Here is a 12,346-nt window from a genome sequence, read left to right on the forward strand (position 1 = left end):
ACAATACGGTGTTACTTACGTTCTCCCAGAGGACATTAGCTACATCGTCTATAGTGACTCCTATCTCACGCATCTCGCCGCTATACCTGCACACAAAAATGATCACGTTAACCACAGTATTCAGATTTCTTATTTACGTTTCTCAACCTTTTCCAAACCATGGACTAAAAAAAATGCAACCCGCTGAGCACGTAGAACATGAGCGACGTTGTGTTACCTGATATAGGCCCACATGACGAGTGTGAGCAGCGCCAGGCCCATGGCCAGGTTGCAGAGGTTGGCGAGCGGGTACAGCCCCACTAGCCCCAGTACTCCGCTGAGCACGTAGAACACCAGCGCGATGGCACAGAACACGGACGGAGTGCGCGCCGCCTTGAAGATGTTCTTGCTCTCGTTCTGCGCCGAGAACTGCACGAACTGCTCGTCCAGGTCCTGGGAGAGACCAACACATGAGTAAACAAGCTAACATACACTGAAGTAAAGTAGTGAGACGTCACACAATTAAGTGGCCAGTGAATTGATGCTGCGTCATGTAGTGCAATGTGTGCCGGCGTGTCGTAGTCCTGCGCTAGCTGATGGTATATTGCGGGAGGACGCGGGGCGGGAGCATGGAACCAATGCAGACACGTTTTTCTGCACCCCGCGGCGTATACTGAGTTCTCTCATCGAATTGTGTAGAAAATTATTTAATTTTTAAACGCTCTTTGAAAATGTCGGCGCAAAATTGTTTCTCAGTGTGACCTGACATTTGAACGAAGTCCCTACGTGGTATTCGTACCAGATTGCGTCACAGAGGTATCTAGTTTATAAAAGAAAACAATTTTTAAGCGAGCCCTTGACAAGCAATATGCTAATTACTTTATACAGTTCATTAAGCCAAAACAGCAACGACCCCCCCATTTCTTCCCCACAAATTTTCCTTCGTTCACAAGTCTTCAGCTCATACCTGTACAAGTTGCGTGAAGTAGGCCTGGCTGAACTCGTCGCCGCCCATCTTGCGCTTGGCGTGGAAGGCGTGCAGCGCCTTGTCCTTGACGCGCGCGTGCTCGGCGTCCAGCAGCGCCGACTGCAGGTAGGGCTTGGCGCCGCCGCACACCTCCTCCATCAGCTTCGTGTACAGCTCCTTGGCCTCCGCCACCGCCGTCAGGTTGTTCGCCTCCGCTGTGGCCTGACAAACGATATCCACTCTTAACAAATATCACATTTAATGTTACGAGGGACCTCACACAATTACTTGAGAGAGTCTTGACTTCAAGCGGACATAACAACGCTTTTGAAGTTAAAGTTTTCATAGAAATAAAAAGTTTTGATTCAAAACAATATGTTTCATTGCTGGATACACTAATATGATTATCTCATTAGTGATATGACTTCCAAAAAGTGCCATTAGTGCCATTAGAATTTATAGAAATTCTTCATAATCGGAATTTTGCGGATAAAGTTGACGACTGGAAATCAATATGTTATGTTTTGTTATTCATATAAGGTTTCGACCGAGTCTACCGCGCCCCTTGACGAAATCCATGAGATATTTTGATACCCAAGAAAGGAGAGAGGCTACTTTTTACCCCGGGAAACTGACGCATTCCCATAGGAAAATTCAGGTGGCGGACTAAGACGTGGGTAAAAGCTAGTTATTAATATAGATCTGAATAACTTGAAAACATGGTCGCCACACTTACCACTAGCATACTCTTAGGTTCGGGCAGTTCGTTGCCCTTGTATATGCTCATGTAGGACTTGAAGTACTGCACCAGGTCCTTGGCGCGCACCTTCTGCCCGTTGATGAGCTTCGGCACCAGGTTCTGCGGCGCCAGCAGCATCGGCACCAGCTGTTGTAGCGAACATTTGAACTCCATTTCGATGTCTGAGGAAAATACCAACATGGAGGTCAATAATGATCAGTTTGAGATTTGATCTAGAGCATACGTTCCCAAAGTGGGTGATACTGGCCCCGTGAGGGGCGGTAGTGAGCATTACTTTAAGCTAAAATTAAAATCCTGGCGCTGTATTTTTATCTAAAAAGAAGGTGAGGTTTTTGTATAGATTAGGGTTTTATTTTAAAATGCCTGACGTTTCGGCGCAGGTTATTCTCATTTTGTATATAAAAATGAATCGCCAAATGTGTTTGTCTAAGCGTTAAAGTCAAGAAAGGCTGACCCGATTACACTTATTCTTTTTATTTATATTTATTTATTGAAGTCTAGGATGGTTCTTACAAAAGTAAAATAAAAGAAAATTAAAGAACGCTGTTAGGCGCTACGAATTTTGCCGGGTAAGCTAGTATATGATAAAGATGCAACGTTTAAAAGTGATGGGGGTCGGTGTTACCTTTAAGTTTTCCATCGAAGTCCTGGCTGGTGGCGACGCGGATGCCGGGGTGCGGCATGAGGAAGCACGCGATCTCGCTGAAGCACGACGTGATGTGCTTGCGCAGCGACTGCAGCTCCGGGTGCTGGTTGTTCGACACCTGCACACCACCAACCAACAATATTATACCTTTCTTTACAAAAGACTCCCGCACTACTCGACTACGACTCCCCGCGACACAAGAGCAATTCTTGCTCTTGTGTCGCGGGGAATTTTGCAAATATTCAAACAACGGACTCAAATAATTGCTCCGTGTGGGGCGACCTAAACCATTTTCTTCAGTACACGGGAATGTTGACCCAGCGGAGTCTACACACCAAAGCTTGAAATCGGCAACTTTGTTCGTTTACATGATTATTTTGAAACAACATTTAATTTAGTTGCCGGTCGATCAGTAGATGTTTGATCATGTTACCCATATCGAGTCCTTCCATGTTTCAGAAGACAATTAAATTTTGGATCCCGACTGTCGAAATATCCCTAGATTTTTATTCAAAATTAAATCATTTATACATTTAGGTCCAATATTGACACAATACATAATATGATAGTCGTTACAATTACTGAATCTACCACTAGCTCGGAGAGGGGGTAGAGCCTTATGACAAGAGCTAGCGAGAAACTCGAGGCCACTCCTTTCAATCGCCAAAAGATTTACAATGTGGTTGATACAATAATTGGTGATGTTTTGTATGGAGTACCTTGAGTCGTTTCTGCAGTATGTTCCGTCCGCCGTCGGGTCCGTAGGGCGCCTCGTAGGGGAAGGACCAGTCGCGCACCAGGAACTGCAGCCGCTGGAAGGGCGTGCGCCCGCTGTCCTCCAGCGCCAGCCGACCGTACTCCGTGAACAACTGCAACACACAGACAAGAATAGTACATTTGTTTACTAAATATAAATGTAAGGGGGTCGTCTTTCCATAGGTTAACTGCAAGCGGCGATTAGTTCTTTTGCCTAGTTACCGTAAACTTTAATCCATCTTGTATTTTGAATGCCTCTGTGGCGCAGTGGTTAAGGTCACCACACCCCTACCATTGCGTCGGGAGGTCGTTGGTTCGATTCCCACATGGAACAATTATTTGTGTGATCCATATATAATTGTTTCGGGTCTGGTTGTGCTTTGTGTCCGTTGTTTGTATGTTTGTAAGTCTCCAGTCTTAACACAAAAGCTTAGAAAATACTTTTTGGCCCGACCCAGGATTCGTACCGAGACCGCTGGCACGGTAACCGCATACACCTCCGACCGTGCCACAGAGGAAGTCATATCGTACCTGTAAGTGTTGTAGGTCGTCCTCCTGGATGTTCTGCGACAGGTTGTAGATGAGCACGGACGACAGCATGGTGGACAGCGCGAAGATGGTCGCGCAGTCCCGCACCGTGGACTCGCTGTCGAACGCGCCCTGCGTGTCCATCAGGATTATCGCCACCTGGGTATAAGAACACATAGTTGTTAGATAAAAGTATTGATAATCCATATTAATATTATAAAATTGTAAAGTTCATTTGTTTGAACGCGCTAATCTCAGGAACTGCTGGTGAAAAAATATTTCACTGTTGGATAGCCAATTTATTAAGGAAGGCTATATAACATTACACTACGACCAATAGGAGCAGAACACCAGTAAAAATGTTTTAAAAACGGGAAATTATGACCTCTCTTTTGTGACGCAAGCGAAGTTGCGCGGATCAACTAGTTATTAAATATACTTACACGATACTTAGTAAGTAATTCGTATTTTATGACACCTTTATCTCAGCATACTGTATAAAATATACGTGCGAACGTATACGTCCGTGTACGTTTATGGTCTACTAACTAGTACGTAAATATGAGTGATATAAGAATAAAATAAATACAATTGAGTAAGCTTCTTAGGGTACAGACCTTCTCCCCCTACAGGGGGGGCGCATGGCGTGCGTCTTGCGGTACTAGCTCATAGTGGTTATCCCTTTCGGTCTTTGCGGAAGCGGTTGGACACTCGTCAGGTTTTTAGTTACGAGAAAGAAAAAAAAAAAAAATAAAAGGTACAGACCTTCTCTCCATTGTCTAGGGTGGCCTTGAAGATCTCTGACCACATGAGTATGCCGGTGGTGTCGCGCTCGGAGCCGCCGCGCCAGTTGAAGCCCTGCAGCGGCTCCTCGTCGCCGCCCAGCCAGTCCGTGCCGCCGTCTGATCCATACTGGAATATAACAACAATTCATTAGAAACAGCTTTATTATCTTGATCGGTACTACTGGATCATTGAATTAATCGTCGACTAGCGAGAATTGATACTAAGAAAAACTAGAAGAAATTCTTGTATTATAACTCTGCTAGTGCGCTGACAAGTTATTCACACAAAGTTTGTCCGATCAAGGACATCAGCTTGCTGTTTAGGCTTTACTAGAATGGGGGTTGCAACTCTCTCGGGAAAATAGGTTAAGTTAGCGAAACAATATTGTTTGTCTGACACTGAAATTAGCATTCTATCTATATGTAACAAGTAACAACAGTTTTGACTCATATCCAGTACAATGTAGAATGACACAACAAGCACATTCAGTGAAAACTACCATCTAAAAAATTATGCTTTACAAAAACACAGCTTTATATCAGTTTAAATCTGCAAATATTAGGTCGGGGAAAAGTCTTTTCGCATTATAGATTCTACACAAAAATGCTCGATATTTGGGTACCTCACGAGCTCACTGAAAGAAACCTATTGAATCGTGTACTCATTTGCGATTCTTGAAGCCAAAGAGATTTTAAATTAAGTTCATACATACTACAATGCGAAAAGAGTTTTTCCCCGAACTAATATAACCAAGATAGGATCACTAACCTTGTGATTCAAATATCTCAAGAAGAAATCGAGCAAGAACGACTTGCCCTTCCTGAAGGCGCCGGCGACGGACAGCACTACGACGGCCCGGTCTTTGATGTCATCCTGCAGCAGGAGCTCCTTCAGCACCTCCTCGTTCAGGCTGAAGGTGTGCTCGGGCCCTGTGTCCACCACCTGCACCCCATGGGGGCCGTTGTGTATCACCGGCGCCGGCTTCTCGGGCGCGGGTGCTGGCTTTTCTGTTACTGAAGAAATATCTTGGTTAGTTTAATGACAGTGTAGGTGTTAATTTGCTGTGTTTTTATTATAGAAAGTAGAATACGTTGTAAATACGCTTTATAGCGTAGAAATGTCGTGTAAGGTTCGATTAGTTATAGTGTTTTGTCATTTTCAATCAACTTTGAAACTAAGTGAAAAAGACTTAACACTATATGATGTCGGAGCTTAAACAACGTTTATTAATGAAACAGTAAATATTTCTGCGCTATTTGTAATTATTACGACTGTAGACATGACGAAAGGTAGGCAATGGTTTACACACCGCCAACCGGTGATGATCAATAATCGATATTTCGCGAACGCAAGATGAAATCGCGCTTAATTTCCGTTGCCAATAATTTGGTATGGATACAGCAGGTAGATTTTTTTCATTAGACTCAAAAATGTGGGAGGTTTCGAATTTACAAGTTCAAATTAACAATCAAGTTTGAAACTACCTGACAGTGTATAAGATAGAAAACAGGCTTACTGTTCCGAGTAAACCCACGTTTATGGATAAAGCAGTAAGTGTTCAGGCTCATCTCGTATTATGCGCTAATGCGTAATATGCGCATATAACGGCACTACAACGACGTAGGGAGCGTGCGACGGGAATGTTAAACGGTTCTATGTATTTATTTATGTCCTTCTACGAAGTGTGTTATTAACATTTATATATTTCCATGAAATCTAGCCCGGACGTGGTTTTAAAGTCAATGGTGTAAAGTGAAATTTATAGAGTTAAGCTGTAAGTGATTTTCTGTATTCTATTGGTATTTTTATGCGCGATGTTAAGTTGCATAGAGCGTACTTTTTTTGTTACTGTCACTTCTATGACGAGGTGTTAACAAATTCCTACTTAAATACTTAAAACGAAAGCCATACTAAGTGTCAGTATTACATCTACCGTACTTTTGTCTAACTTGTTTAAAATGTGTTCTTGAACTTTAGATAGTTCAAGGTACACGGTTATCCATACGAAGCAGGCAACTGGTCTGGACGTCAAAATTTGACTCACCGTTACGATAACATTATGTTTTTAACTTCAAAATGTTTTTTTTTGTTATATAAATGGCGAATAAATAAGCAATTTTGACATATTTACTCAAAGTTTTGGTATATGGCTCTAGATAATAATATCATTTCTAAGGTCCTGAAATCTTCAATTATTTTTTAGATAAGAAAGAGCCTCTAGGTATTTAGTTGGCCGTCACACAAAAACCAAAGACTTGCACTATCGTTTTATTAATCAAGGCACTTACAAAATATTGAAATAAAGTGAAAGTGAGGTAATCGTGTGCGACCTCAAGCAATTATCGAAGGCTGTAACATACGGTAGATAGTGTGTATTATCTATACACACATACACATACATACATGTACAGATATGTGCGTATTAATGTGTGTGGCACTATTGTTCTCTAGATATTTTGATAAGTCGATATTTTTTGTTAGGGACCGACTTTCAAATTAATTTTTGTCGTCACTTAGGCACTTGTCCCACCAACAGCGAGTAAACGATTAACTATCGACTATTTTCTCGCTCAAGAAACGTACAATAGATATGACATTCCGTGTAAATAAAAGAGATGCATATACTAATAGTTGATGACACTGCCGCTTTACTAGTTTTGTTGCTAAGCGACAAGCTGTCAAAAATGGACTCGCCCAACGATTAGAACCACGGAATAATAAAAATGACTGGAAGAATCACTAAGAAAAATATATCAAATAAATTCATACTTTACTGCTTGTTAATAAAGTTTACTTTTGTTTAGTTTTAATGTCTGTTCGAAAAACGGTCTCGAGTGAGACTTACTTTTAAGGGCCTTTGTCCCTCTCTAACAGTTGCCACTGTATAATGTTTGTAACTTATGGTGGTGATTTTAAGATTATTACTGAATTTAAATTCGGTAATTGTTGTTTCATTAAACATAATTTTGGTATAAAAACAATCAAAAGTAGTTTTATACATTATTTATTACTCTTGATGCACACTAAGGATAGTTTGTATCTTGAAAATGTTATAATTGTTAGTGATCCTTCCAGTTAGTACTAATTCTTCCATGATTAGAACACACGCCGAGAGAGCAACCAGCTGTCATTAAACAACTACGCACTCGTTACTCGTTCATCGTCGGCGGTGGGACAAGTGCCTTATTTACCAAGACACGTAAAACCAAATATGTGTAGATGAACCCGATCAGCACAAGCCGAACAAGTGAGTCTCGAGCCGGTTTTGTTGTTCGATACATATTGCCGAACAGGAGGTGGATTCGAACGGGTGCTCTAGATAGACTACCTCCCGAACAGAACGTGCCGAATAGCATATGTTTGCAAGCCTGACTGACCTACTTATCTGTAAACAAACTTTAAATCCTCCTTATTAAAAAGCAAGTCCTGTTCTCACTACTACACTAATCCCTCGGTTGGCAACTCAAAAAATTCCAATAAGAACAATACCCAACCTTGGAATCGAATCCTCGCAGATTCGCAGTAATGATAACGAACTGCCAGTTAATTATTCTTTGTGTACAAATGTTAAGCCGCTCGAATGTCATTGTTGAAGCCATTTATATTTGCGGGTCATGTGTGTCAAGGTGAAGGATAAATCGTACGACTTGAAAACTAGATGTGTTTTTATTTCGTACTAGTGCTACATATTGAAAGTATTTTAAGTATACCCTACCTAAGTATATCAGCGATACTTTCGTCAAAATCGGTTTCTTGTTTCAGAGAAAATACGGACAAGCAAACTTTGTCATTATTTTCTCTTTTGTCAACAAACAAGTACACACGTTCACATGCATTTATTATTTTGCTAGAAAGTACGGATATTTGAATTGTAAGTATATATTATTTGCCGAACTAGTGTAGAATGTTTTTAATTAAAGATATATATGGTATTGTTTTTACAGGCAATAACAATTTGCATTCCAATAATTTGAATAAAATCTGAATTCTGTAAAATTTCGCTTTCATATTCCAACGATTAAAGGTAATTGCCATTTACAAAGAACATAGCGTATTTACTAAGCGTACTTTTAATTATAAGATGTACTAAAGCTCTGTTATCCATAGGATAAATAACTCGATAAAAAACCCGAGGCACCGCTGCGTTCCAGTAAAGTAACCGGACCCGCCGTGACGTAATCACTGGGTAACTGAAGCCATATAACTTGTAAGTTCAACCTTGTGATATTAACCACGAAAAAGTGTGTAAAAAATATACTCGTTTGCGTGGAAACTACATGTTATAGGCTAGTATAATTGTGTAATTAGCCCAAATATTTAAAGATGACTTTAGGTAGATAGAACAGATCCATATACAGGTAAGATGCCGATAGTGCTAGTAACTACATTATCTATCCTTATCTGAAGATTATGTTATTGGAAACAGGTCGGTTTATGTTTAGTGGGTATTGTTTAGAGCCAGTTTCACAGTTAACTCATGAGTGTCAGATTACCTACCTGCTAGCTAAAGCGCCAGGAAATGTATGAAAACGACTGTCAAAATTATATCTGTAAAATTCTTTGATACTTAACGAAGAAGTGATAAACTTTTGTTTTATTATAGACAACGTTTCACAAGCACTGCTTAGCTTTCTAGATAAAATCAAGAGCGATATTATTAAACAATCTGGTATTTGTATCGATTTTAGGCAACGTTATACAAAATTGCCTTTATTCTGCCTTGTCGAAGCCCGAATAACCCGAAGTTTTACATAATAGCAGGCCTTTTCAAGTGTATTGGGGTCGGCTCCGGGCTGTCTAGATAACTGTACGACCTTCACAGAGCAAATAATCGCCAGGAATGCCGACTCAGAGCTGTCTCACTAAGTTTTCTGGCTTAGTAAAATGGGTTTATGTGTAGATAATATTAGGTCGGGGAAAAAGTCTTTTCGCATTTTAGTATGTACTAGCTGACCCGCGCAACGTCGCTTGCGTCACTTAAGAGAATGAGTCAAAATTTTCCCCGTTTTTGTAAGTTTTCGTTGCTACTCCGCTCCTAATTACTGTAGCGTGATGTTACATAGCCTATAGCCTTCCTCGATAACTGGGCTATCTAACACTGAAAGAATTTTCCAAATCGGACCAGTAGTTCCTGAGATTAGCGCGTTCAACAAACAAACAAACAAACAAACAAACAAACAAACAAACAAACAAACAAACTCTTCAGCTTTATAATATTAGTATAGATAGATGAACTTGTAATAAAATCTCTTTGGCTTCAAGAATCACAAATGAGTACAAGGTTCATTAGGTTTCTTTCAGTGAGCTCGTGAGGTACCCAAATATCGAGCTTTTTTGTGTAGAGAAAAGATTTTATTACAAGTTCATACATACTATAATGCGAAAAGACTTTTTCCCCGACCTAATATTGATTTGTTGATAAGAGCATTAGGGAATATGTTATAGCCATGTTAAGTCTCAACTACCGAAAGACGGTTTTAAGGCTTCACTAGCTCTGAATATCGGTTAGCTAGTCAGGTAGAATTTTGTCAGTTTCATACATTGACTATCACTTATCAAATAAGTTATCTGCCACAATAGAAGACTATCTTTACTAGCTGTCATTAAAGTATACGAAGCTACAACTGTATGTATGTATCCTCTAACTGTATGTATTCCTGTATGTGGGGCAAGTTATATCAATAGAGGGAAATTCAACTTACGAGAAAACCACATTTGAGTGTTTGTTCCGTATCTTTTACGAAATTGGACAACATTTCATTCATTATAGATCGATACTATTAAAAAAGGGCTTGAAAAATACAGATATTTAATTATACCTTTACACTAACGATATATCATAGTGACTTTTCGACTTTACAAATAAGATATGCTTACTTTTCGAAATCGTACGATGCATTTATCAAAACGCGAGCGATACGGATAGCGTATAATTCTAGACGTTGATACAAAGACACGCGTAGATTTGATAACAAATGATAAGTACAAAGTCTTGTGAGATGAGATAGTGCTTATCATATATCCGCGAACATCACGTATTATTATGAAAACTGTGGCACCTAGATTCCATGTTGTCTGTTCCGTTAAAATTGAAAATAAAAATTTGACTTCATCGATTCTCGTTCAACCCCCCGAGGCACATTTAGCGGTAGTTAATCAATTCAATTGCGTTTGAACTCATATAAAAAAAACGCTATTTCTACTTTAATTAGAACAAGAGATTACATACTATAATATTATGAATGAAAACCTTTATAGCCAGCAATAATTTGACCGTATGTACATATGTCTGTTTGTACAGCAATCAACAAAAGGAATGTTTTTCACTGTGTGTGTGGGTCTAAAGTGCAGGTCGTGGGTCTGTGGGAGCCATTGATACGTGGAACTACTTAAATATCGCTTAGTGTACGTAGAATGTGGACGTTAGGATTTAAATGAGTACGTATGTACCTACAAGAGGTATGTAGAAAGGGGAATCTTCAATAGCGAGGACTTGGCAAGCCTTACGAAGCAAATCAAAATCTTTTTAATGTCCTTAGAAACGTATTTAGGTCATCCAATTTTTAACAAAAATTTCTGTATTGGATGTTACAATCGCGTAAAAAAAATTGACAAAAGATTTCAGACCAAAATCCAATAATTACAGTTGTTTTATACATTTTGCTATCAATTTATCCATCGGATAAGCTTTAACCAAGTACTTTGTACCCTAGGTATTTAGGCCCAACAGTGCTACTAACCTACATAAACCTAATAATACAGCACAAACAAATAATACAGCAAAACACGGAAACATGTAACAATGGATATCCTAGCGGTTTGCCGTCCGTCTGTGCCTTGTGTAATGAAGGATAATAACGTACTTAGATGTATCGTTGCGTGTGGCCGTGCGAAGGTCGAGATAATATGCCACTTCTGGTTGTTATTTTTCGTTGTTTTAAAGACAACTGAAGTACTATATTCTTTCTATTATATGGACTTGACTGCTTCTGCGGCGCGGTCGGTAGTGTATGAGACCGACGCTAGGTGTTGGGTTTGAATTCTGGGTCGGGCCAAAAAGTTTCTTCTGAGATTTTCTGTTAAGAATTTCTCTAAGATCACCCGGAGTTAGGAAGTTTAGGCCATGCCTTGGAGAGCACGTAAAATTGTCCTGCGCCTGATATCTCACTGGCATCGTCGGTTATCCGTCTCACTGGACTGGACTGAAGAAATAGAGAGTGTACCTATGTATTATCCACACAATTGGACATTATAAACAAAGTCCTGCAGCGATATCCAGTTTCAATGAAATTTACAGCCGTGGCCAGATATCGGCTAGGGGGACATTTTATTTACTATAGTAGTAATCTTATATTGCCGTTTCTAATGAAAGGTTATCTAACCTTTTCAACTTGACATTGTTATTATAGTAATTAAGTGTTATAACAATAATCTGAGGCCGGTAACTGGAGCCGTATCTTCCTGCAGCAGTGAGAATAACCACACGCGGCGTAGACCGCACAATCAATTGTCAGTGTAAAATTATCCGAACTATTTGACCGCAAGACAGATAATATCTAATTTATTCTATAATACACTGGTGTATAATAGAATAAATTATATACCCATTGTAAAGGTGAAGTATGTATTTCGGAAGGCATGTAAAATTGTAGGTCCCGGCTGTCATTTTCAAAGAACTTTGACAGTCGTTTAAAGCAGAACCTTGAAAGTCTGGCAACCAGTCTTAACGTCTTATGTACCTATACTCCCTTCACGCTAGTCGTATTTTAAGGGTAACTGTTTAACTGATATATAGCAATATAAATAACCTAAAACCTGAAATATTCCATACTTTATCCAGTAAAGTTCGTCAATATTTACAAATTAAAAAAATACAATAAAACGTTTTTTACAAAAATACAAATTGTATAAAAAAGACTATTTC

At 39.6% G+C, this 12,346-nt stretch overlaps 1 protein-coding gene across 5 annotated transcripts in view; it reads right to left on the reverse strand.

Moving 5' to 3' along the window:
* atl (atlastin GTPase) overlaps positions 1-12,346 on the reverse strand; it is a 36,941-nt gene that overhangs the window by 3,484 nt on the left and 21,111 nt on the right. For all 5 annotated transcript variants that reach the window (XM_076127120.1, XM_076127122.1, XM_076127118.1 and 2 more), the window contains 9 exons: positions 5,191-5,435; positions 4,402-4,548; positions 3,640-3,795; positions 3,072-3,221; positions 2,332-2,470; positions 1,683-1,867; positions 947-1,168; positions 218-432; positions 20-86 (listed from right to left, as the gene is read on the reverse strand). In XM_076127120.1, coding sequence (XP_075983235.1) covers positions 20-86; positions 218-432; positions 947-1,168; positions 1,683-1,867; positions 2,332-2,470; positions 3,072-3,221; positions 3,640-3,795; positions 4,402-4,548; positions 5,191-5,435 — 1,526 coding nt within the window. The remainder of the gene's footprint in view (positions 1-19; positions 87-217; positions 433-946; positions 1,169-1,682; positions 1,868-2,331; positions 2,471-3,071; positions 3,222-3,639; positions 3,796-4,401; positions 4,549-5,190; positions 5,436-12,346) is intronic.

Source organism: Anticarsia gemmatalis, chromosome 19 (assembly GCF_050436995.1).
Source record: "Anticarsia gemmatalis isolate Benzon Research Colony breed Stoneville strain chromosome 19, ilAntGemm2 primary, whole genome shotgun sequence".
In the NCBI taxonomy this organism is placed as follows: Eukaryota; Metazoa; Arthropoda; class Insecta; order Lepidoptera; family Erebidae; genus Anticarsia; species Anticarsia gemmatalis.